Source organism: Acanthaster planci, linkage group LG01 (assembly GCF_054643075.1).
Source record: "Acanthaster planci isolate LZ-2023a linkage group LG01, COTS_SCS, whole genome shotgun sequence".
NCBI lineage: Eukaryota > Metazoa > Echinodermata > Asteroidea > Valvatida > Acanthasteridae > Acanthaster > Acanthaster planci.
In genome coordinates this window covers 7,049,475-7,074,921 of record NC_141777.1, presented here as the reverse complement: position 1 = coordinate 7,074,921, position 25,447 = coordinate 7,049,475, and the positions used below count along the sequence as shown (strand labels likewise).

General features: G+C 41.4%; 1 protein-coding gene across 3 annotated transcripts in view; it reads right to left on the bottom strand.

Annotated features, from left to right (window-relative positions):
• LOC110987449 (uncharacterized) overlaps positions 1-25,447 on the bottom strand; it is a 34,760-nt gene that overhangs the window by 4,349 nt on the left and 4,964 nt on the right. For 2 of the 3 annotated variants that reach the window (XM_022250187.2, XM_022250196.2), the window contains exons 2-11: positions 14,912-15,052; positions 12,953-12,980; positions 12,407-12,526; positions 11,069-11,283; positions 10,692-10,796; positions 10,123-10,188; positions 9,679-9,771; positions 8,937-9,062; positions 8,035-8,180; positions 1,703-7,249 (exon numbers count right to left, since the gene is read on the bottom strand). In XM_022250187.2, the coding sequence (XP_022105879.2) occupies positions 1,703-7,249; positions 8,035-8,180; positions 8,937-9,062; positions 9,679-9,771; positions 10,123-10,188; positions 10,692-10,796; positions 11,069-11,283; positions 12,407-12,526; positions 12,953-12,980; positions 14,912-14,965 (6,500 nt within the window). In that variant the 5' untranslated portion in view covers positions 14,966-15,052. Of the gene's footprint in view, positions 1-1,702; positions 7,250-8,034; positions 8,181-8,936; positions 9,063-9,678; positions 9,772-10,122; positions 10,189-10,691; positions 10,797-11,068; positions 11,284-12,406; positions 12,527-12,952; positions 12,981-14,911; positions 15,053-15,675; positions 16,083-25,447 lie in introns of those variants that run through there. The other variant, XM_087134108.1, reaches the window with a different exon arrangement.

Here is a 25,447-nt window from a genome sequence, read left to right as displayed (position 1 = left end):
CCCTCCATGGCCAGCAGTAAGGGATTAGTGCTAAAGCACAGGTCAGCCCTCCATGGCCAGCAGTAAGGGATTAGTGCTAAAGCACAGGTCAGCCCTCCATGGCCAGCAGTAAGGGATTAGTGCTAAAGCACAGGTCAGCCCTCCATGGCTAGCGTAAGGGATTAGTGCTAAAGCACAGGTCAGCCCTCCGTGGCCAGCAGTAAGGGATTAGTGCTAAAGCACAGGTCAGCCCTCCGTGGCTAGCGTAAGGGATTAGTGCTAAAGCACAGGTCAGCCCTCCATGGCCAGCAGTAAGGGATTAGTGCTAAAGCACAGGTCAGCCCTCCATGGCCAGCAGTAAGGGATTAGTGCTAAAGCACAGGTCAGCCCTCCATGGCCAGCAGTAAGGGATTAGTGCTAAAGCACAGGTCAGCCCTCCATGGCTAGCGTAAGGGATTAGTGCTAAAGCACAGGTCAGCCCTCCATGGCTAGCGTAAGGGATTAGTGCTAAAGCACAGGTCAGCCCCTCCATTGGCCAGCAGTAAGGGATTAGTGCTAAAGCACAGGTCAGCCCTCCATGGCTAGCGTAAGGGATTAGTGCTAAAGCACAGGTCAGCCCTCCATGGCTAGCGTAAGGGATTAGTGCTAAAGCACAGGTCAGCCCTCCATGGCCAGCAGTAAGGGATTAGTGCTAAAGCACTGGTCAGCCCTCCATGGCCAGCAGTAAGGGATTAGTGCTAAAGCACAGGTCAGCCCTCCATGGCCAGCAGTAAGGGATTAGTGCTAAAGCACAGGTCAGCCCTCCATGGCTAGCGTAAGGGATTAGTGCTAAAGCACAGGTCAGCCCTCCGTGGCCAGCAGTAAGGGATTAGTGCTAAAGTACAGGTCAGCCCTCCATGGCCAGCAGTAAGGGATTAGTGCTAAAGCACAGGTCAGCCCTCCATGGCCAGCAGTAAGGGATTAGTGCTAAAGCACAGGTCAGCCCTCCATGGCCAGCAGTAAGGGATTAGTGCTAAAGCACAGGTCAGCCCTCCATGGCCAGCAGTAAGGGATTAGTGCTAAAGCACAGGTCAGCCCTCCATGGCCAGCAGTAAGGAATTAGTGCTAAAGCAAAGGTCAGCCCTCCATGGCCAGCAGTAAGGGATTAGTGCTAAAGCCATCTTGGCAACAAAGATTAACAGCACACATTTATTAACAAGTTCCTCATTTCCCTGAGAAAAGTAAAAAAAGCTGAAAGCTAAAGGAGAAGCTGAAGACCCAAAAGACAAGGAATCTTTGATATCTTTGCCCTTTACTGTTCTTTATACTGGAAAATATGAATATTTTTGAAGGGAAAATGCCAGAGTTTATTCAGAAGGACAAGTCATAAAAGCACTGCATAACAAACCCTTACAAAGCCACCTGAATGTTCAAAGCTATCAACATTACCTTATCCTTTAAACCAGACATGGTTCTTGCCATGACCAAGAGTTGCGATGACTCACCAGACAGACATGATAGCAGATAATCTGATCAACTCTCTACTGTTCCAGGAAGTTGTGGAGCATCAGATGCATTTGATTGTGAATCGTTTGACCAGCCTGTCTAAACCATTTGCCGGTTCCCTATTAGTCACTTGAGGGACTTACATTTCTGAATCATTGCCCAGTTCTTAACTATTCATATTCTGACCTTGTCCCTAAGAAAAAAAGTTGCTAATAATTGACAGAGCAGGTGTACTCACCTTCCAGCAAAAACAGCTTTCTCTGGGGGTTTGACTGGTGGTTTAGGCTGCATATTCCCTTGAGAGCTGCCAGTACCTGAAGATGATTGACTGTCTTCTATCAAGCCCTTCCTGGCTGTCTTGCTGATGACAAAAGCAGGTTTATCACTGAGTGTGTCAGGGGGAGCATCACGAGGAGTGTCACGTGGAGTTACGACGGGTGACACATCTTCCGGGAGTGATACAGATGTTGTTGTCACAGCACCATCAGTATCACGTGGGGACGGACGGACATGTCTCTTTTGTCTGTCTCTATGGCGGGAGGTACGTTCTTCCTGGTGACTCCTATGTTTGTCCATGTGATGCTGACCAGCTGAATCTTTGCCAGCTTCCTTGACATCTGATTCATGGCTTCTGGAGTTGTGGTTTCTGGATGAGGAGGGAGTCTTAGCATGGCTGTGAGAGGCTGAATTGGAACTGCTCGGTGTTGCAGCTGCTTCTAAACGATCCTGTGTTGACGGCCTACTTCCCTGATGACAGCGATGTGTTGGACTGTCATTTCTGGGAGAGGTTGGTGGTAGACCTGACAGCGAACTCTCACTGTGTGCTCCTTGGCTTCGGGTGCTAGCCAGTTTCTCTCGTCGTCTTCGCTGGCGTGGTGTTAATGACTCCCAAGCAAGTCTGGACTGGGAGAAAGAACTCTCACTTGGTTGTCCATCTTCCACCCTGCCATGAGATGCTATGGAGTCGGTGAAGCTTTCTTCATCGACAGATGAGATGTGTTCACCTGAGGAGCTAGATTTCATCCGTCTCCGCTTCCTCTTGTCCAAGTCACTATGTAAATAACTCAGTAGGTGGGCTTCCTCGGCTGCTTTGAGAGCCGCCACACGATCACTCGCCCTGTGCAATGACGACGAGCTCCCCCTTCTCTGTGGATTGACAAATACATCTCCTTGGTCGGCATCTTTTGCACTTTCCGTGGCTTGCATCTGACTCGCCTGCTTCCTAGCAAAAGCAGCACGAAGAGAAGCAAAATCAGGATCCGTTTTGTGACGCAGGCGACGCAATGCCAATGGAGAAAGACTTGCTTTGAGGCTAGTGGGAGAACTTGCTCTTTTCTCTTCCCGAGACTCCAAGTCAGGAGACAAAGTACTAGCCCCACTAACCCCGTCAATATTGAGTTCTTTGTTGAAGCTGACAGTTCTGGACCTAGACTGGGGACTCAAAACACTATCTTCATGTCCTTGCTGGACAGCCTCCTTGAAAAGGCTTGCCTTCTGATCACCTTCCTGTCCTCTTCTTGCTTTCTTAACAATTTGTTCATCTGAAAAACTCTTCACAATCTTTTGATGACCCTGCCTAGAATGAGCCATGAGCCCTTCTTTCAACCTTGCCATAGTATTTTCAGTTGCGGCATCTGCTGCTTTCTTGGTAATGCTTTTTCTGTCCTCTCTTGCTTGTTCTTCATCCTCAGAAAACAGCAGAGGTGTCCTGGGGGATTCTCTGGGTGAGGATGAAGGAGGACTAACGCACGGGTCTAAAGTTAGTTCCTTAGGTCTGTTTCCTGAAACGTCACCATTAATGGAAGGCTCATACACTCTTACTTCTGGCAAGACATTAGGATTAGACCCCTTATGCTCTTTTGTTATCATGGTACTGCTTACAGCTTCAACCTGCTGTTGTACATGTTTATCTGTAGCTTCTTTGGCAGAGTTCAGCACTGCTGTTTTAGGCGTTGATGTGGAGACTGACTCCTGGCCCTTTTCAGCTCGCGACAAAACTGTTGGTGTTGCTGGACTAGCTTGGCTGTCCTTCAGGGTTGAAGTGCAGGAGCCATTGCTATTCCAATCAGCTGAGTTGGAACTTGCCACAGACACCTTCCTCAAATCATTTAGGATTTTGTTTTCAGATTTATCACCTTTGGGAGTGCTCCCAGCATCCCTTGAGGGTGTGTCTGCACTTGTCATCGCTCCTGATGGTACTGCACCTGATCTCCTGGAAGAAGGCACAGTTGACTCCTCAGCTGATTTGGAGCTTACCGTCTTTTTCTGTGCTACTGGTGAGGCTGCCTTGTCATGGGGGTCTGTTTTAGTGTAAATCACGTTCCCGGTAAGTTGTTTTTTGATGACTGGCTTTTTGGAGAAGACCATTAGATTGGGTGGTTTCATTGTGGCTCTGGAAGTCTTGGCATCTTTGCTTGTGTGTGATTGTGTTTTGATGGAGTCTTTTTGTTTGGTTGGAAGCTCTGTCTTCATGACATTCACTGGTTCCTCCCTCTTGACTGATGCACTCATGTCCAGAAAGAAGCTAGGTTCCTGCTGCTGAGTGGCACATTCTGAAATATCAGCATTGGCCGCCCCATCCTCTTGAGACAAACTCTCCATGATTGCATAAGTACATGAAGGTTCTACACTCAAGACTTTGATTTCTGCTTCTCGGCTTGGATCTTTGCTTGCTGAGGGTGGTGGTGATTGAACAGTCACTTTGAATTCCTGTGTTTTCCTGAGCTGAATTGATTGCACATTCTCCGACTGGAAGCTTGCATCTTCTAAGGTATCGGATGTTGGGTTTGATGCAATCCGTTGCCGTCTTTCATTCTTGGAGGACTGCCGCTCTTTGTCTTCTGAACTCATTTCTGCTGTCCTGTTAGGTGATTTGTCTAACCGCAGTCGGTTACCCAGCTTGTTTTGCAGCAGTATTTTGGGCACTTCAGGAAGCTTACGGGTCTTGCCCAAGGAGCCTTTCCTTTGGAGAGGGTTCCCTGATGGCTGTCCCTTGGTTGGGCTATCCTGTTTTGGTACTGGCGCCCCACTTGTGCCCTCAGCAGCAGGTGTTTCCTTCTTCGGTGTCGGGATACTTGGGAGTTGGCGAGCTCGAACAGGTCCTCGACCTTTTCGCTCACTCCTCCCAGAGCCACCAGACACAGTTTCACTTTCGTCTGTTTTAGGTGTGGCAGACCTGGCATTTTCTGAACTCCTGTGGCTCAATCTCTTCTTTTTTTGCTCTGCTTTCTCCTCGGTAGGGCCAATTTTGGCTCTGACAGCTATGCTTGCCCCAATCTCCGAACTTTTTGGTGAAATTTCTGGCTGAGCAGCAGGCTTCAGTGCAAGACGGTCTTTGGAAAGATAGTCCCTCTGATTTTTGGCACTGCCATCAACGCCATTCAATTCAGTCAGAATATTCTCCATTTCCTGTCGGTCCATGGAGGGTGATTTAACTGGAGCTTCCTTAGAGGAATGTTCAATGGATGACGTGGTTCTCTCGTAATACTCATGAGCCTCCATTTTCTTGTCTCCCCCCCTTGGCAACTCATCCTGAACAGGCTTCACTGCCTTAACATCCTCTTCCAGAGAGAAAGGCGTCAGTGGCCCTGAGTCCTGATTGTCACTTTCAAGCTTAAGCCTCTGTTGGAGGTTCTGTCCCCCCTTGTCATCAGAGAGCTCCAAGTCAAGCTTCCCGTCCTTAAAAGCTGTAAACCCAGTGGGAACATCACTCTGGTTACCATGTGCATTTCTAAGCTTCGATGAGGCATTACCTTCCTCTTTATCAGCTAACCTTGCTGCCCGAAGCTCTTCTTGCAAGCTCTTCTCATTTCTTAAATTCTTCTCAGACCAACTTTCCCTTGGGGTGGTATTAAGTTTGGGGTCCTTCAGAGGTTCTGGCTCATTCCAAGAAAATGCACCAAGTAGTAGTTCCATGGCAGCACGATCCGTGGCTAGACCATTGTCATGAAACTGAATGGGACTTGAGGCATTTACTGGTTTAGCACTGCTTTTCAGTGGTACTTCCATGTTGTTTGTTAAGACAGGCACCTTTTCTGCCTCTTCAGCGAGGCCCTTTGAGGCAATATGCTCCGTTATCTTACCAACATCCATAGGAACATTCAAGACTACATCATCCAAGTCTGCTTTTTTCTGAATTCCAGTGTTTTCCTCTTTGTATTCATCAATAACTTTGGGCAACGGTTCATTGATGAACAATTCCTGTTGAGGAACTGCGACTGGTTCTTCATCTGCCTTAGTCGTTTGCTCTGTGCTATCCTTCTCCAGGGACTCAATTCGCATCACCTGTGGCTCAGGCTCTGTCTTCTTCACATCTTGAACCATCTGCTCCTTAGGTTGAACAACCTGCTGCTTAATCTTAAGCAGAACAGTAGCTTTGTCAGAGTCTGAAGGAACATTTAATCCCTCTGTGCTCTGTTTTTGCTCAGGTTTGTTTGATGTAACTGTGTCACTAACGGCTCCCTGAGGAAAGTGCAGATTTTCTTGTTTCTCTTCAGTCACTTGCAAACTGTCCCAGGCTGTTTTCACAACTTGTTTGTCCTTCTTTCCAGTTTCAATCTTTTCATGGCAAGCATCTACTTGTTTATCTGAAACAGGGTCACCCTTGGGTTTACCAGGGGTTTGTCCGTCATGACCCTCAGCACCAATTTTGACTGCCACTGGCTTGAGGAGTTCCTGAGGGGGAGTGACTGTGCGTCCCAGGCTTGCAGCCTTCTTGGCAGTGCCAGCCTCTTGAAGCTCAACAGATTTAGGTTGCTGTTGAACTTCAGCATGCTCAGCACTCACCTTAATAATGGGTGGATTCTCAAAGCCAATCCGCCCTTCTCTGGGAAGTGTCTGTGCAGATACTTCAAGTTCTTTTGCAGCATGACTGAGATGACTTGGTCTAGGTATTCTGGATGCACCCTCGGGCAAGCGGGTTAACTTATCTTTGTCTACTTCATCCAAGGATCCATCATGCTGAAAGGCATCCCCAGAGTCTGTTTCAGGAACACTCCTACTTCTGTCTCTTTCAGCTTCTTGAAGCCTGGTTATGGCAGATGGACGGAGTTCATTTGCACTGGATTTTGTGCGGTTGTGATTTTCCTGCTTTTGCATAGTAGCTCCTACAAGTGGTGGGGTGTTGGCCCTCCAAGGTGGGGGCTTTGTCTCCTTGATACAAGGGACAGTCTTTATAGTCAGTTTGCCCTCGGCGCCACACTGTGCCTCAGGCGGCAATTGCACTTGTTGGACAGGCTCAGCAAATGAGCGGACAGGGAGCAGCTTGCTATTGGGTGCAGGTACAAGGTTCTCCTCTAAAAGGGAAGGATCTCGTTCACTGACTCCAAAGCCTTCCCTGAAGGTACTAACTTCACCCTCCATGATGGCATGGCTGTCATGGGTCCGCAGCCGTTTGGGCTTCTGACGTCGATGCAACATCCGGCGTCGTTTACTTATCGCTCGTTTGCACTTCTTAGGAACATCTCGCTTCTCATTCTCTTTATTGTCCAGGACAATCTCTCCCTCTTGGGGTTCCCGACCTTCCTGTTCAGGTGTATCTCCTTCCCTCTCTGATCCAACATTCTCATTCTCATTGACCTCTCCCTCTTCTTCCTCTTCCTCTTCTTCTTCTTCCTCTTCATCAATCTCTTTCTCTGCATCTCTCTTCTCCTGGCTCTCATCCACTTTTTCTGGGGCATCCACAGCATTGATGCGTTGCACTTCTACTTGGGCCTCCTTCATGTTGTCACGGAAGCTGATGTTTTCTTCTAACACTATGTCTGTGTTTGCTGGGGGGACGTCAGGACTGAAAAAAAGGACATCACTATCGAAATTGAGAACAAGTGCAAGCTGTCAACCTTAGAAATTCCTTAAAATTGCTTGTTCAGAGTGTTCAACTTATTCAGCATTGATCTGGTATTAAAATTACACAATAGTGCTTTACTTAGGAAACATTTAAATGACTTCTCCCCTAGTTTTGAAATTCAGAAGGCAACAAGAAATATCCACACATCCATGTACATCCACATATCCATGCACATCCACACATCCACGTACATGTACATCCATAGATCCATGTACACCCATAGATCCATGTACATCCACACATCCATGTACATCCACACATCCATGTACATGTACATCCATAGATCCATGTACATCCACCCATCCATGTACATCCACCCATCCATGTATACCCACAGAACTATGTACACCCATAGATCCATGTAAATCTACACATCCATGTACATCACCACATCCATGTACATCCACACATCCATGTACATCCACACATCCATGTAAATGTATATCTACAGATCCATATACATCCATAGATCCATGTACTGTACATCACCACATCCATGTACATCACCACATCCATGTACATGTACATCCACAGATCCATATACATCCATAGATCCATGTACATCCACACATCCATCTACATGTACATCCACAGATCCATATATATCCATAGATCCATGTACCCAAAAGAGGAGAAATATAGTATCCACAGACAAAAGTGCTGCAAGTCTGTCTCCCTTTTTACAATACATGTCTAAAGTCTTGAGCAGTTCCACTTTTACTTACACTCCTTGCTTAGGTTCCTTGGCTGGGCTAAGTGAAGCAGTGGTGGTAGTCTGTGAACCGTCAGCATAGATCTTCTCCCAGTCATACGGATCAGATTCTTTGATACCCTTCCTGTTCATGCAGTGATCCAGCAAAGAGTGGAGGAACTGTCAGGAAAAAATCAACACCAACAAAGCATTGATGACAAGTGTTCTATCATGTCACAGATTTCAACCATCTAAAGCTATATGTCTCTCTTTTCCAGTCAGTAAAATACATATGTCTATAATATATTTAAGTCACTCAAACCTACAAAGTAAATGACCTGGGGGCATACATGTATAGGGCCAGTTTGTTTCACATGGATCCAGATCGCGAACAGTGATCCGTCGCTGGTTCACTGACACCAAAACCCGCCAAATGGATGGAGCAAACCGACCATAGGATCGCTGATCGAGATTAGTGATCCTCAACAGGGAACCCTCAATATGGGACTCTCAACATGGAACCCTCAACATGGAACCGTCAATATGGGACTCTCAACGTGGAACCCTCAACATGGAACCGTCAATATGGGACTCTCCACGTGGAACCCTCAACATGGAACCCTCAATATGGGACTCTCAACGTGGAACCCTCAACATGGAACCCTGGGACTCTCAACATGGAACCTTCACCCTAGATTCACAACAGTTTGCAATTGTTATACTGCACTGTGACAGGTGGTGCAAATCTAATCAACTGGTTCCATATTTCCTTTCATTCCAACTCTCTGAGGCCCCCCTTGATTCATTTCCCACCACAACACAATATGCATTGGAGTTTAAGTATTCTCATGAGTGCATGTGTTGTTTAATCCCTTAAAATTTCCTGCTTTTGTTTTCTCCCACACCTGTACGACTCCATCCTTTCCGAAGCAATACCTTGTAATCAGGCTTATCTTGATACTGAAGATTCTGTATGTGCTCCAGAAACTGTTTGAATTCAGAAGGCATGTGCTTCAACATGGAGCGATGATCGTACTTCTCTTTCATTAAGCCAACTTGCTCCTATAATAGAAAAGATAATGGTCACATGTCCAGTGAAATAGATTCAAGCCATTATGTTGCTGCTAGGAAGAGAAAGGACTCTGGTCAAGCAAAGCAGATCCAATGAGGTTACAGCAAAAGTTTTGTCTACAATCAGAAAGTTTTTAAAAATCTGTCCTATGATCTTTTCAAATAAATCGACTGCTTTATCTTGTGATACAGCAAAACTACATGTAGTCTCCCATGGTAATCTAAAGAGCACTCCATTCTTTGTCAGCTACATGTAAAACATGGGTGGCTGGCGTGTAAAGTTCTTGCTTCTGCAGCCCAAGTTCCTTTCCCAGCCCAGACCACACATGGCTGTTTTTATTCATTCCGTTCTCTTACTGTTCCATGAGGGTCTTGCTCTGGGATCTCTAGTTTTCCCTTCTCTCCACAAAAATCAACAAATCTTCATCCAGATCAAACACAGGCTTTAAAGAGAATTTTCAGACAAAGATGATGTTCACGTAGAAAACACTTCAGAGAACACCAAGGCAGGCTAGTTTTACTGTTCCACTGACAACAGTCCATCTCTGTGTCTTGTAAATCCTTCTTTAGTTAAGACTTCTTTGTCCCTACATCTGCTGGCACTTACCTTGTCTTTAATTTTACGCCATGGCAGTTGACCAATGACAAATTCCACCAACATGTAGAAAAGTGACCACAAGTCATCGTGTCTACCCATTTCCTGTTAACAGAAAAGAGCAAAATAACAGATATCACATTAAGGGGGTGAAAGCCAGAAACTGGAAAAAGATTAAACTCTGCCAGATGTTTCCAAATAAACAATGTGCAAAAGATTAAAGACTTGCATTTCAAGGAAATAATCTTGATGACAAAAAGTATGTATGTATATAGCAATCACTCTGCATAAAAAGTAGAATTATCTAAACTTCTCTACAGTGTTGAAATTAATAGGCACATGCTCTTCCTGTAGGTGAAAGCTTTTTACTGTTCTTTTCCTGAATGTAAAATTGTACACAGGGAGGGCTAGAAATCGATATTTTCACTTCGTACAACAAGTTAAATTATGACATACCTTGTTCTTGTGTGCATTGACTGAGGCATAACGAACTGTACCCCGGAAACCTGCAACAGGTCTTGGCTGTGGAAGAAAACAGATGCAGTCACATCAAAAAAGGCAACATTAAAAGGTTTCAAACTGTTTTTCATGATCAGTGTACACCTTCATAACCTCTTTCATTAAGAATGATTACAACCAGGGAAGTCCTACATGGTGACGTTTTACATTTCTTGCTACTATTTGGGCCATCCTTACGCACAGATTTGACAGCCTCCGCTTATACCACAGACTAATCCTATGACCAGGGACAGAAGCCATTACTGCAGTGGTACTCTACAATCATGAGCAAGTTGTACCCACACATGAAATGTCTGATTGATGACTAAGGTTTTGTCATTTTTTCTAAATGAGTCCACAGCCCCTAGTTCAAGAATACATTCATGTGTGTGAATGTGGAACCACTTCAGTGGCGTTATTCCCTCAGATTATATGCAGTCTGTTAAGGTTTGTACTTATTTTTGCCATGGTTGTAAATTTATAAATGTTCATGAATGCTAGAGTTCAAGCTTACAGGCTATACTTACTGTTCTAACTTGGCCCTGTGAGTTGGTATATTGCCGTGAAAGACCAAAATCCAACATGTAAACTTTCCTGCAATTACTTGAGAGGCGACCCATGGCAAAGTTGGACTGGAAAAAGACAGCACAGGACAAGAATGAATCCACAAAAAAGTCTCTACTTTCACTGGAATGATACAATAAAAGAAATTAACATCGAAACAAGGAGAAATTATTTTCAATATGACATGTAAAACTTTGTTACTTTATAGCTTTTTGTATTTGGCTTTATCTGTGTAACTAATTTAAACGTTTTTAAAACCAACTCCCAAAAAACAAAACAACTAGACCTGAATAAAATGATTAATAAATACACTAGAGTTGACACTAGTCCTTCCACTCACTGGTTTAATGTCTCTGTGAAGAAAGCCCACTTCATGAATGTTTTCAATGCCTTCTAGGATCTGTACACCCAGACGAAGGGTAGTGGTTACGGTAAATGTTCCCCTGGGTTGACTACGACGAAGCTCAGCCAAGTTGGAACCTTGCAGAGACATGACTACATAGTTGAATTGATCATTGCGTCCACAGCCAATGAACTTACACACATGGTCTTTACCTGTAAAATACATGTAGCAGTTTGAAAGGACTTTTAATTAACACTGCTTTCCAAAAACAAACATGCAAATGAAAGAACAAAAACTGCGGATGAGTTATTACAGCAACTGTCCAACCGAACTCCTTACTACTATTACTGACTATCCTTCATTCCAAAAACATTTAAGATGTACATGTACATGCACTATGTATAGAGTCTTCAAGAATCTTTGTACATAAAGATTAAAGTGCACATTAGCAAACTCCATCAAATCATTCTTTTATGTTGATTCTGGTACTTGTCATGTTATTACTTATTGCTTATCAATGACCAATTTGCTTTATTAATAAGTTCCTTTGAATGCTCAGAACATTTGAAACAATACAATATTTAGCATTTTTTTTAATTTAAAATACTTTAGGGATAAGCCCAAAATCTTCCATTGCTTGACTGAATGAAAACTCTTGCTGATTAAATCAATCATTCTCATTCCACAAACATACATGTACATGTATTAGAGACTTTAAAATTTGATTAAGTACCGGTAAATGTATGTGCACATGTACATGTCAATGTAGATATTTACTTGACATGTACTAATATTTCTTTGTAACATGTTATTTTTCCTTACACATCCCAGTGATCGTTTTGGAAACCAAAACTAAGCAAACTGCATACATGTACACTGTACACGTACAATGTACGTGTACATAGAACACGGACTGAAAACATTTAATGTCACTGCAGAACCCTGCGTACGTGAAATATCAGATCATTACATATGTGTGTACACTAGAGACCTTAAGTGTACAGAGTACATGTACATGTATAAACAAACTGTCGAACGTACACATTTCTTATATGCCTGCTTCTCTAGTCGTGATGAAATCATTTTTATTTCTTTTCGTTTCTTTTTTTAGCCTTCGCACACCATGAAAATTACCATCAACTGGATTTTATGCTATATTACCTTTCCTTCCACTTCTTCCTTTTTCTTTAATTTTGCTTCAGTTAACTCTGTAGCAACACGTTTCTTTAACCCTAACACTCCTCAATCCTTCACCTGTTGGAGGACTGAGGAGTGTTAGGGTTAATGCTTTTAAGCCTTGGAGGAAATACATGTAGTCGGGAGACAGTTGTCTACCTTGCAACTTCTTGAGGACAGCCACTTCCATCTTCAGGACTTGTTTTGGTTGGAGGGCTGACTCCAACTTGAGTGCCACTGCCTCTTCAAGAACTTGGTCTTGAGCTTCATAGATTTCACCTTGGAACAAAAGGGAAAAATACAGGGTCTCAAGTCTTGTATGCCTGCATATTAAGAATACACATCTGAATATTTAGTAGACAGCATGCAGATGTGACGTGTCAAAGATGACTACATACATTGTTACACTAGTAATAAATTTGTAGTGGTTACAAGGGAGTGGTTTGAAATTTCTTTATCAACTTCCAGGTTTCAACCTGCAACAGTTTTTCTAATATATAAAATTTGAGATGTTAATCAAAATGGCAGACTTCATGCATGCGCAAGTACTTTAGAGAAATAATTCAATTGTTGGCCACATTCTACCCGTAGTTTTGTCATGCGTGAGCAGCAGCAAACAAAGTCTTTAAAAGACTGATGTTATGACTGACTGGTGCACGTGGATCAGGACGAAGCACATACACCAATCATTCAATAATTACTCACCAAATCCACCACCACCAACTTTTCTGGTCTGGAAAGAAAACATACATAAAATATATTTGGTGAATTATCTTGGACCAGATTTTAAAAACCAAGTCGTATTTGTTACATGTTCATGTGTATATTGCCATACTTGTTACAAACAATTTGAACAATATCCCACAAACACCACCACCCCCCAAAAAGTGGACTAGTTTCTGCAACGATATACAGTAGGGGTAATACAAGTATATGTAGTAGATGTAAGGAACCATAGAAATGAATCCAAAGAAATGGAGGGGTTGTAGGGAGGGGCATTTTTCTTTCTCTTTTAGCATCACTACATGTACGTGCATGCATGTTCGGGTACACTGTACATGTACATTGTACACACATGTACATGTACCGGTAACGAAACCACAGAAAAACACTGGATAATACCATTTTCTACATGTAGTATGCATGCTTAACAAACCATATCCACACTTCATTGAACAAAGAACTGAGAAAAACGAAAAGTTGTTTCTAATTCAGAAAGCAAAAGTGAAATTTCAGTGACCGGCAACAACAACCATGTACATGTACCATATACACGTACGCTGTGCATGTGCACTGCAAGATTTGTCATGTGTCTGTAAATCCAATAATCAAGATACCGGTAAATACACATGTGGCAGCTTCAGTTTTGATATTGTGGCAGAAGTCGACTCAAAAGAATTACAACACCAGCATGTACATGTACATTTACAGTGTACATGTACATAGGAAACGGTGGGTGTGCATGTACATAATGTACAGTACATTGTATGTACTATCCAAGCCGAGAAAGATTTCACCTTGACAAATAATGCAGGATTAATCCAATCCTTGCCCGAACCTGTCCATAAAACTCAATGTCACACTAGTCATACTGTGTTCACTGCCCTCTTATGCAAATTTTTACAACCTTGATTATCAATTTATTTTTATCTCTGTTAGCAATCCCCACAAAACCGCAGGCCCTCCAAATGATATGTCACCAAGCTAATACATTATAAATCCCAAGTCTTATGGCCAGGTATGAGGTAATCGTACAGGAATAGCATGTACATGTATCTGGTTGCTTGCTTCTGCATACCAAGCTATGCCAAAGATTTCAACCCAAATGTTATCAAAGGTTGCCAACTTGATTTACAGCTGAAGGGACCAGCTTAGTTCCTGGACTGTTCTATTTCAAGTGGGTAGTTTGATACAACAGTTCCAGTCATTTTTCTGTTAAATCTACGAAACCTTCGTGCAACTGGTTCTGTTGCGTCTCTACAATGAGTTGGCTGTGAATGTGTTCAGGGTACCGTACCATTCCACAGTGGTTTTTCTTACAATTCCTGATTTAAAAAGTCACACGATATACATACATGTACTGATGTGTTAGTCTGCATGTACATGTACATGTAGTGTACCAGTGCTTGTACAAGGGAAATGGGCCTTTTCAAATGTGGGATCCTAAGTAGGCCTACCAGTACATGTAGGATTCTGAGATGGATATAGCTTTGAATTTTAAAAATCACTAATGGAACAAGAAAGGCTGTTTATGGAATGCCATGGTGCACATACTGTACACATATGTACATGTCCTGTATGAAATGCAGAGAATACTAGAACATAAAATCCATCAGAGCCAAAAGAATGACCAGAGACACCAGACCCCTCCATCCTGCGTTGAAAGTTACTGACTACATGTACATGTATGTTTATTGGTACATGTACATGTATGTACCAGTGCTGTGTGCCTTGCACTGTACGGTACGTGGATGTACCGGTTAAACCTGTATTGCAAGATAGATCATCACTATGTACATTCATAAATGTAAATCACTATTCCGTAGGAGGAACACTCATGGGAAATGGTTACAGTGGCTAGTCAAAGGCTTGCATAGGCATGCATGACTACAAACAAACCTCAGGACCTTCAAGCAAAGAAGCCTGTCTAGTATCCTGACTTACCACTTTCCAGCGGTCCTTGATAATGGCCCCTGGATGGACCAGGTCCTCAGACATTGCTGCTAGTCCTACTCCTACACTGTCTTGAAGGCTATGGAGACATGAGTTTACTTCTTTGGGTCGTCTTCACTATCCTCTACCATCCTTGAAAAAATAGAAAACAGTCACATGTTAATGGGCAAATATGAGATAAATTGGGGATTTCTGTACACAAGGATACACGTACATGTACATGTACATGACATGAATGCACAATGCTGATGATGATCAATTCAAGAGCAACATCGGGAAATTGTCCTTTTTTTCTTATTTACATTTACATACAAGAGCAAGAGTTTTTTAGTCGATGATCCAACTACTGAAGGAATGTGTGAATTCTGAACAAAAGCCTGCTGTACAGCTAAGCACTAAAGACACCATCATCAAAGGCAGAGGGTTTATCCCATTAAAATGAATGGGATGACCTACATATACATGCAATACACCAGTCATCCTTCAGCTATAAGATTTTATTCACTGATAAATGTTGGTTTCTGGCCAACAGGGGTACATGTACGTAATGTAAGATAAACCAAAAAACGAGTAATTGGTAAATTCTTCATTACACATTGTACAACAAATTCTGAAGGCAAAGGGGGCAACCAGGATAGAAACAGGGGATGGGTTGGGGTCAGGCTGGCAGCTTGCAGCTCAGGCATATCAACGACAAAATATAGATCCTGAGCAGCTAGACCGCCAATAAATGAAAACAGCTGCTTCATACTCACCCAAAACCGCACTCTGTAAATCAACTGAAGTTTTGGAATTAATAAGACACCAACTTCATTCAGGTCAAATCAACACACAACAATGCACAACGTGGACCTTGAATGCCAGAGATATAAATTCCAGGGATGCTTTGAGACAGTCTCATCAACAGCACATCAGTACATCTACCTCTCCTCTAGACAGTGTTCACCAGAACTGTTTCCAATCTTTCCTCAACAATCCACAAGATATATGCCGTACATTTTCCAATGTGGCTTGCACGTACGCGTATGTACAGTTCATGGTACGCCAGTATTTCCTTGGTTCTCAGACTGCCTAGAAGTGGATTCCTCAACGAGAGGGAAGATGTGAATTACCCCAAGAATGAAGAATGCGGACGCACATGTACATATGTAGCATCACTGTCTGCAAGTCCCAAGACAAATAATGGGGCCCCCAGCATAAAAATACCTGATCTCTGATGGAATACACATAGCCTAATGGCCAACAGGCATGACAGGGATATGTGTACAAGTATACATGTACAGCAAATGTACAGCAGGGAACTTCTGGTGATAATTACAGAGTTCAATCCTCATGTGCCAAGAGACGTAATGGGTTGTGAAAGATACCGGTACTAGTGCATGGTACTGTACACATGTACATGTAGGTTACATTACTTTTGTTTACAGCATTTGATGACATCATCAAACATGCATGGTGAATGAGTGATGTACTCTGTACATGGATGTACATGTACATGTACCAGCACCTAACATGTTACCCAGAAGTAGTACTACACACACACATTACTAGCAGAACTGCTCTACTTGGATATATCATCTACATGTACACATGTTAATACACACATGCTACAGCAGAATTCTAAAATCTACACTGTTTTTCAGGTTTCTTCCCAAACAATGTCAAATGTTATTTTCATAAGATGATCTTAATTTCACACGTCTTCCGCCAAGTTTCAACAAAGCCTGAAGAAAGGGTAAATTCACCAACTCACCAAAATACATGTACATAATTTTTTTTTTTGGTACTACGGACTGGGTTTTGGGACATGTACCAGAACAAGCATTGAAATATACATGCATGGGGATCAAAAATGATACACGTATGGAGACAAACTTTTGTCAACGCAACTCAGTCCCAACTTTCCTAAAAAAAATTTGTCCCATTTCAAATGAGCATACGGGAACATGCATCTTTATCATGTCAATGTGTCATTTATTCTCATACAGAAATTATAATGTACTTGTACACATACATGTATACTTTAATCACGAGAGTCAGTGTTGTATTGGAGACCTTGGTGTCCGAGATCAAGGCCGAGACTACACATTAAAGATCTACTGGTATGCTATTGTTATGCAAAGGTAAACGAGGACACGCAACATAAGACGATAAAATTGCACTGAACATATCAAATAAAGAAATTAATATACATGTACAACAAACCATCAAACGTAAAAAGATTAAATATTTCTTCAAGACTTGACACTTTTTATTTTACCTCTGAGAAATACAATGTACAATGTACATGTAGTTGTGATCAGCTGCAGATTTTTGATATGTCAATGCCATTAGCAGGTGTATGGTTTAATTACCGGTATACATATCAATGAACTCCAAAGCCTATTTTCATTTAATTTCAATGAAGATGTATGGCATATTTACATGTATACATTTCATACAAACTATTAGGCATGACGTGTAAAATACCAAAAAAATGAAGTGATCCTTATGTTAATGCTGAATGTCTGAGTTTGCCAGTGGTACTACTGTAATGATCACTGGACTGGTTAGAAAGGTCAGTTAGCAGAAAAAAGTTATCCACCGATATGGCATTTCCCTATTGAATGTATGAAATCGTCATTTCCAACCTGAATGACCACACTGATGTAAACATAAAAACTTATTTTTTCATGAACAAAAAATTAAGAAAAAATAGATATCCCAATAAGATCTTGATTTATTGAGATGACAGGTGAGGGAAAGGCAGAAACACATGCAAAAATGGGCACACGTGTGCCAGTGAAATTAATGGCACACTGAGTGCGAGTTCCAGTGCTTCCAACCTCATCTCCATCGTGTTGAGCAATACTTCTCACAGCTGTCTCCTGTGCTGGAAATGAAGTAACAACTTGGGACGAGGTTGTAGCATACTGCATTGACTATTCTCCATTCAAGCATCAATTTCATTCTTTATCGTGGAAATTTGAACAACACGGTGTCGTACATGTATGTTTGGAAACTAGACTCGTGTGGAGGTCAGCTGGCAAGTGCGGTCATGAGTGGTAACTAGGTGCACATTTTGTTGTGGTCTTGAGACCTACATGTACATGTACCACATTGCACTGGGTGCTGTAATTTGTTGCAGAAAACAATTGTCATTTGCATGAACAAAGATCTTTTCACAAGTCATACAGTAGACCCCTTCCATCCATTCCTATTAAAAATTTATCCTTTCAGACAAGTTATTAACTACATGTACGTACATGTACATATACCATAACTTATATGTAAACTTGTAAATGGTAGAGCGACCTTAAAAGATGGAGATGTTTAGAAACAATTGCTCCTTGCCTTGTCTTGGCTTTGAAATTCTCCCATGGACAATCAGATTTTTTGACTGAAGGAAAGCTGTTTTGCCTCTCTTCCCTGGACAAAGAATACCAGTACCCACACAGCCTGATCACAATCCTCATCTGGATTACCAGGCTTTCCTTTAACCCTTCTCTTAAGTTCAGCCAAGATGGCATCAGTCCAACATTCTTGAGATGTTAATGAGGAGGCAGAGCCAAGGAGTTTTGCAGAAGACAGATTCCTCTGAAATTGACAGCCTGGCACTTGAGGGCATCGTTCTCATACTACATGTACATGTACAGGCTCTGGTATCACTAAACAGCCTCAGCAGGCTAGGAGTACTGGATACATTGTACATGTACATGTACCAAAATCCAGTTTGAGTGAAGTCTCGTGATGCCAGAGAAGAAATTGCAAGTTGCTTTGGATGATAGAGAAAGGGCAATTTACTTTTGAACTAATTAGTTGTGACCACTTCCAGGTAGTGTTTGACCAAATCCACATATGAACGCCATATGCAGCGCATGTACCGTACAATACTTGCTAACCACAGCAAATGAAAAACAGTGCTATATAACAGGTACATATACACATGTAAGCCCTCAAAGGAATTCCAATATCTATTTTCATAACCTTACAAGCTATTTCACCAATTCAATTTCAATAAACCATCTCAAAAATAGGAATGCACTGTAAATAGAAGTACATGTACATGTAGGCATCACATGTACAGGTACCTAGGTTTTGACTCGGAACTACAAGTCCATATGAACCATACTTGTACACAAATACATGTATGAACCTGAACATTCAATCAAGGCTTGGGATGTCATGCTGTTTTCCACCTCAACAAACTGTGATTTACTTGTGATCAAACTTAATAAAATGTGTCAAAAGAGTCCCTTGTGAGTTTAAAGAATTAAGATTGCATAATGTAAATCAGTGCAAGCTACATGTACGCGGGTCAATATATTTCACCCACAATGTCTATTTTCACCAGAATACCAAAATAAGTGACACATCAAAACAAGAGCTCTGTTTACTTTTTCTGAAGTAAATATGTAAAGAAAAAATAAATATTAGCAAAAACGGCCTTCATATGCACTCTTTGAGATCTGGTCACATATTAAACCATGCTTTTTTATTTTGAAATGAAATCCTCAGACGAATTTAAAATCCATTTCAAAAGGCGATCAAGCCAAGGGCAATATTTTTCTTTGTCATCTTGGCGATCAAGCCCAGGGCAATATTTTTCTTTGTCATCTTGGCGATCAAGCCCAGGGCAACGTTTTTCTTTGTCATCTTGGCGATCAAGCCCAGGGCAATATTTTTCTTTGTCATCTTGGCGATCAAGCCCAGGGCAAAATTTTTCTTTGTCATCTTGGCGATCAAGCCCAGGGCAATATATTCTTTGTCATCTTGGCGATCAAGCCAAGGGCAATATTTTCTTTGTCATCTTGGCGATCAAGCCCAGGGCAATATTTTCTTTGTCATCTTGGCGATCAAGCCCAGGGCAATATTTTTCTTTGTCATCTTGGCGATCAAGCCAAGGGCAATATTTTCTTTGTCATCTTGGCGATCAAGCCCAGGGCAATATTTTTCTTTGTCATCTTGGCGATCAAGCCCAGGGCAATATTTTCTTTGTCACTTTCAAGTCTTGGCTGTAACTTCTGCCAGGTGTGACATGTTCCGCAAGAACTGTGCCCTGTCCAGGAGAAGCTGCAGATCAGAAGCAATTTCTTGAGTGTCCAAAAATTTCCCCCAAACAGTGCAAGTCACAAAGCCACTACCATGCTACATGTATAGTATCAAAACACAATGATCAAACATTTTATTTACCACACAAAGAAAAGAAAAAACTGGATAGCCCTGCTGAGGAAGTTACATGAAATAAAACAGAGCTCACAGAGCTTACTTCTTCTGGTGAGCACTGTTTTTATTTCCAATGGAGTTCTCCAACTCAACATCATTTTCATAAAATTTCTATTTGATCTACAAGTGATTTGCCTTTGGTGTTTTGTTTTAGCAAAGTGATAATAACTGCAACACATGTAGGCTGAAAATCTTGGACAGGTCCCTGTACTCTACATCCAAGTATTACATGTACATGATGTACATGTACTGTATGTAGGTAATGACAACATGTGTAGGCCTACTGCAATTTATGTCCTTGACACTGGTAGAGATGTCATAGACCATGCATAGACACAGTTGTAACCTGGTTAAACAGACCCCCACTGATCTTATTGCAGGAGTACACTGGTCACTGGAGTGACTTACATTGCTGGTATGAACAGTCATGCCAACCTTGTGACACATGGTACTTGTGTACATTGGTAAATGAAGATGCCACAAAATGTATACAAGGCTATAAGGGTGCACTGCCCAATTCAAGGGAAATTCTTCGGCAGGCCAAGGCACACAAAAAGTACCCCTACAGTTTATTTAAAAAAGAAGAGATTGTGTGGCCCAAGAATTTGTGGGATTGTGAAAGAATGGCCCAGAATGAACTCCCTAGATTCAAGGGCTCCCATCCCAGGGCGAAGCATAGAAAAATGCCACTGAAAAATTGTCCCAAGAGCCTGAAAAGGTGGAGGGATGTCATTTGAAAAATGGCCGCTGACAGACTTGGGAACGTTCACTTTTTGGAAGGTGAGTTTGTTATGGGTGGATAATTAGAAATTTCATTAGTTAACCTACTAAAAATTGAAAATCAATTGAAAGCTGAATGACCCCAGAACACTTTGTTTTTTGTTTGAGAGGCCTGAGGGACTTCGGTTGCCCGCACTGGGGGCTGCAAACAGTGGTCAATTTTACATTGTCTTCAATGGGGCTTCAATTAGTTCAGTGCACCCATAAGGCCTACCAGTGCACTGAATGTACATGTACACTACAGCTAAAGCATGGATTTCAAGGTGGATCACGGTCCCCCACTCACCAGTGGTCACCCAACGTGGTGTGTACATTTAAATACCAGTAAAGGCAGTACAGGCCTACATGAAAACAACGTTACGATGGGAATCAACAAATTATTGTTCATTGCGATTTGTCGATCACCAATCTTGTCACTTTATTTTCACGAGCACACAAATTGTACTGTGCATGGAGAGGCAGTTACATGTATTGTCATCTTTTTTGGTCTTTGCCTATTGACATGCTCAAGAAAGGGGAAGGAAGTCCAAAAATATAATACACTTTGTTTGCACATAAAAATGAGAAAAATACCAGGAGACAGGAACTCCTGGAACTCAAATTTTTCTTAAAAATGACTGCCCAATTTTTTTTCATCCAATATTAAAGAATCCTTATTACCCCCTCAAAAAAAGAATGGTGTTGGCATTGTTTCTAAATTTCTGGTGCTTTCTATTTGTACAAAACGAAAGAAACGACTGCACATCACTGTACACATGTACATGTACACTGTACATGCCTCCCCCCACCACCACTGCATGACAGTTTCCATCTGAAATCAAACATGAGCTCAGTATTTTATGATTATGAATACTTGAAGCAATGCACACTAAAATTTTGCTGGTAGTTGATCAATCAATATGCAGGTCACGTATGCAGGCTTGTACTGGTAATGTGCAGAATAATGATTTGGAAAGTGGTACAAAACGATAAATTTACATGTACCCATGAATCTTCAAGCAATCTGCCCTGAGTTGAAGTGCACCCTCAACGGCGAAAGAAAGACAGGCTGGTGAAAAGTTTTCCAACTAGGTTCTCGAACACGTTTGGCGCACATGCGAAGACCAGCATAAATTTGTTGCACAATATACTCAGCGTGCCCCATGCCAAATGCGCATTTAAACTTGCACGCCTACACGGTGAGTTCCTCCCAAAGGACCATAATTTTCATCTAAAACACACCCTCTTCTGTTCCTACTTGGGGCAGATACTGAAAACAAGAGGTTGGTACCAGACTACCAGTACATCAGTTCCCCCAAAAAATCTGGTCAAAATCTGGTTTCCAAGATGTATATGTACATACATGTATACATGTACCTGTTTGACGGTTGAATTTTGATTTCATGTTTGAAGACAAGTTTGTTATCCTGCAAATGATAAGGAAGAAAGTACAATGTAGCGCATCACTGACATGTATGGCATGCAGTTGTGCATCAAGACTTCCATATGTGACCCGCTCTGCAAAAAAGGGTAATAAGTCACACAATTCCAAAATATGTTATGGCCTGTTCTATATGGAGACGGCAAAATGTCTTCAAAAATGTGATTTTGTGTTTTTTCCTCTATTAGCTTGTATAACATTTATGTTTTCAGCATTTGTGACTACAAACATGGATACTGATGAATAAAGATGAAAAATTGACCATTCAGTAGGAAATCCTACATAGCATTGTGTTTCCAAGTGCTCCACTTTCTGAACTTTCTCTCAAAAAGTGCTTTTATTGAATCCGAAAATGTGGATATACAAATATCTAAATATCTCCAGAACGCAGTACACCACAGGGGTCATTCATAAATCAAATTGTAGCTTTTGATGTACTCAATTCAGCCATATCAAAAACTGATAACCTGAATCTGGCGACTTATTACCCATTTTTCTAGAGCATTTTTCCAGAGTGCATAATTATATGTACTGCTTCAAGAGGCAGCCACACACAAAATTTTTTTCCAAGCTCTGATTATGTTCAAGGGATAACATCCTTCAATGTACAGTCAAACCTCGTTAATAAGAGTACTATTAATACAAGACTCTGCTTATAACAAGGACATTTTAGGTCCTAATCATTTGTTTTTTAAAGTTTTCATTCCTGATAATACAAAGTTCCTGTTATAGCAAGGTACATATGTACAAGTACCAGGTAATTTGCGAAGTCTAAACAACCTCTTACATGTTTTAACGAGGTTTGAATGTGCACATATGTATGTACGGTGTAGTCACATGTACAAGTACATGTAGGTGTACATGTAGATAAACTGTACATGTACTTATGCTTCATGTCCACAATCACATTTGCATAATGTTTGTCCATAACACCAAACTTCCGTCCCTTAGTACCAAGTACATGTATGTTCTTTGTTGGGATCAAAGGGAAAATACAAAAAGTAACTTGGATGAGATGGACTACAGACATGCAATGTTTATGTACTACAACCCAAAGCATGTGTCGATCTTGCATGGAAATGGCATAGTCCAATGCTATGTCTCCCCGCTGTGGTAGGCCTTGCCTTATTTGGCAGGGTCACTGCTGTGCAATCACATCTGATATTCATACACTCATCCAATGGCAGATATGCACACAGATGTGAGGGACACAGAATCGATGCATTACGCATGTGCATGTGCGCAACAAGCTGTTAGAAAAAAATGTGCATTTAATTAGACCTGTGTAAACCAGAATATGAACATGTATCAACTACACACATACATGTACGTGTACAACCAAACTGCATCATGTACCGTGCATTTGTATATGTCTCTAAACTTGTACGAATACAAATTATATACATATGAATTTTTTTTATTTAATTTTATCTACTGATGTGTAGGCCTACTAGTACTTAATCTCACTGCCTAATGGCCCAGTGAAATTTAAAAGTGGATTCACTGTATGTTAAATCTAAATCGAATTACAAGTTTGGAAAGTTTGTCTTTAAGAAAAACATTCACAGCAAGAATGAACACTTTCACATTTAAGTCAACACTATTTCAAACGCAGATCTGCGACTAAAATACATGTAAATGGGCTAAAATAAATTCAACATTGGTCAGTTTATAATCTTATTTTTCTTTCAAACTAACTGTGTCAGAAAAATAATTTTGAAATTTACAGGTCCCGTTTACAGCGTAACCACAGAACATCCTTTTCACTGAAGTTTCTCTGCATCGTGTGGCAAGTTTCTTTGTTAATTAACCAACCCACTGACACAGAACGATGATTGACCTCTACACAAAATTGAATTATTCTTTTATTTCATCTTCTATAAAAACACATGTAAAGTGTGGCCTAAAAGTAAAATTACTTGTTCACCCTGTTTTAAGACACATGCACATATATACAGTGCATGCACATGTGTGTACATGTACATGTACACACATACAATGTACATGTCCAGTTGTGGAGACAAGCACACAATATTTCACCTACATTTTTGTGGGACCACAACTCAGTCCTATTTTGACTCACAAAAGAAATTGTCCATTGACCTGGCGAAGGCCTACCCAGGCACACTGCACATGTACGGTACAGAGTGAATAAGTGTTAACTTTTAGTTTAATCTACCTTAAATACACAGGAAGACATGTTTAATTTAAAATTCATTTAATTTTTAAGAATGTCAATTACAGGCACATGTATTCTGTTGTGTATACATTAATGTGTCATTCGTATTACACACTATGTATGTACACGTAAGTTAAAAAATTATTGAATCAAAACCAGGAGGCACACAATGTATACTCTGCATTGTTCATCACTTGGGTACATGTACATGTACATCATGGAGGAAGTCTCCTCCTTCCTTCATGGGTACATGACCGTACACATGTACGTCTTTGATAACACATGATGGTTAAGTTTATTGTTGACGAATGTCTTATATCCGTACTTGCATACACATGTGTATAGGCCTACATGTATATTGGTGAATGCCACCAGGTTTTACACTACAAAACCATAGACTGTCCTTCCTACCGGTAGTTACAAATTGTCAAACAGTATACATGTACATGCAAGTAGTTTGTTGTCAACAGTACAACATGCAGCAGCTTGCACTCTTTTTCTGATGCCACCTTTTCTCATGTGCATGTGATACAGTTACGGTACAGAAAACGTACACTCATCCGCACACGCAATTAAGTTCATTCAATAAGGGGACCCCCAATGTACATGTACATGTACACGCAGTACAAGTACATACATACACGTAGCACTCAAATCTGCAGCATAACAGATTACCAACTTCACTGTTTATAATGTTGATTGTTCCATTTATGTACATGCGTGTAGGTCTGTCATTACTATTCAAGACAATGTGCTCGTCACAATGACTGCCTTCTGTCGGTATCACATGACAGCAGATGTTTACAATGACATCCACAGTGCCAAACTGGTTGTCATTATTATCACCTCTGCCAAGGTTACTGTTCTCATCATTTTTGTTTTCACAGTGCATTGACAAAGTTTAATCTATTGGTGTGTGTCAAGCCAGAGAAAATCAACTTCT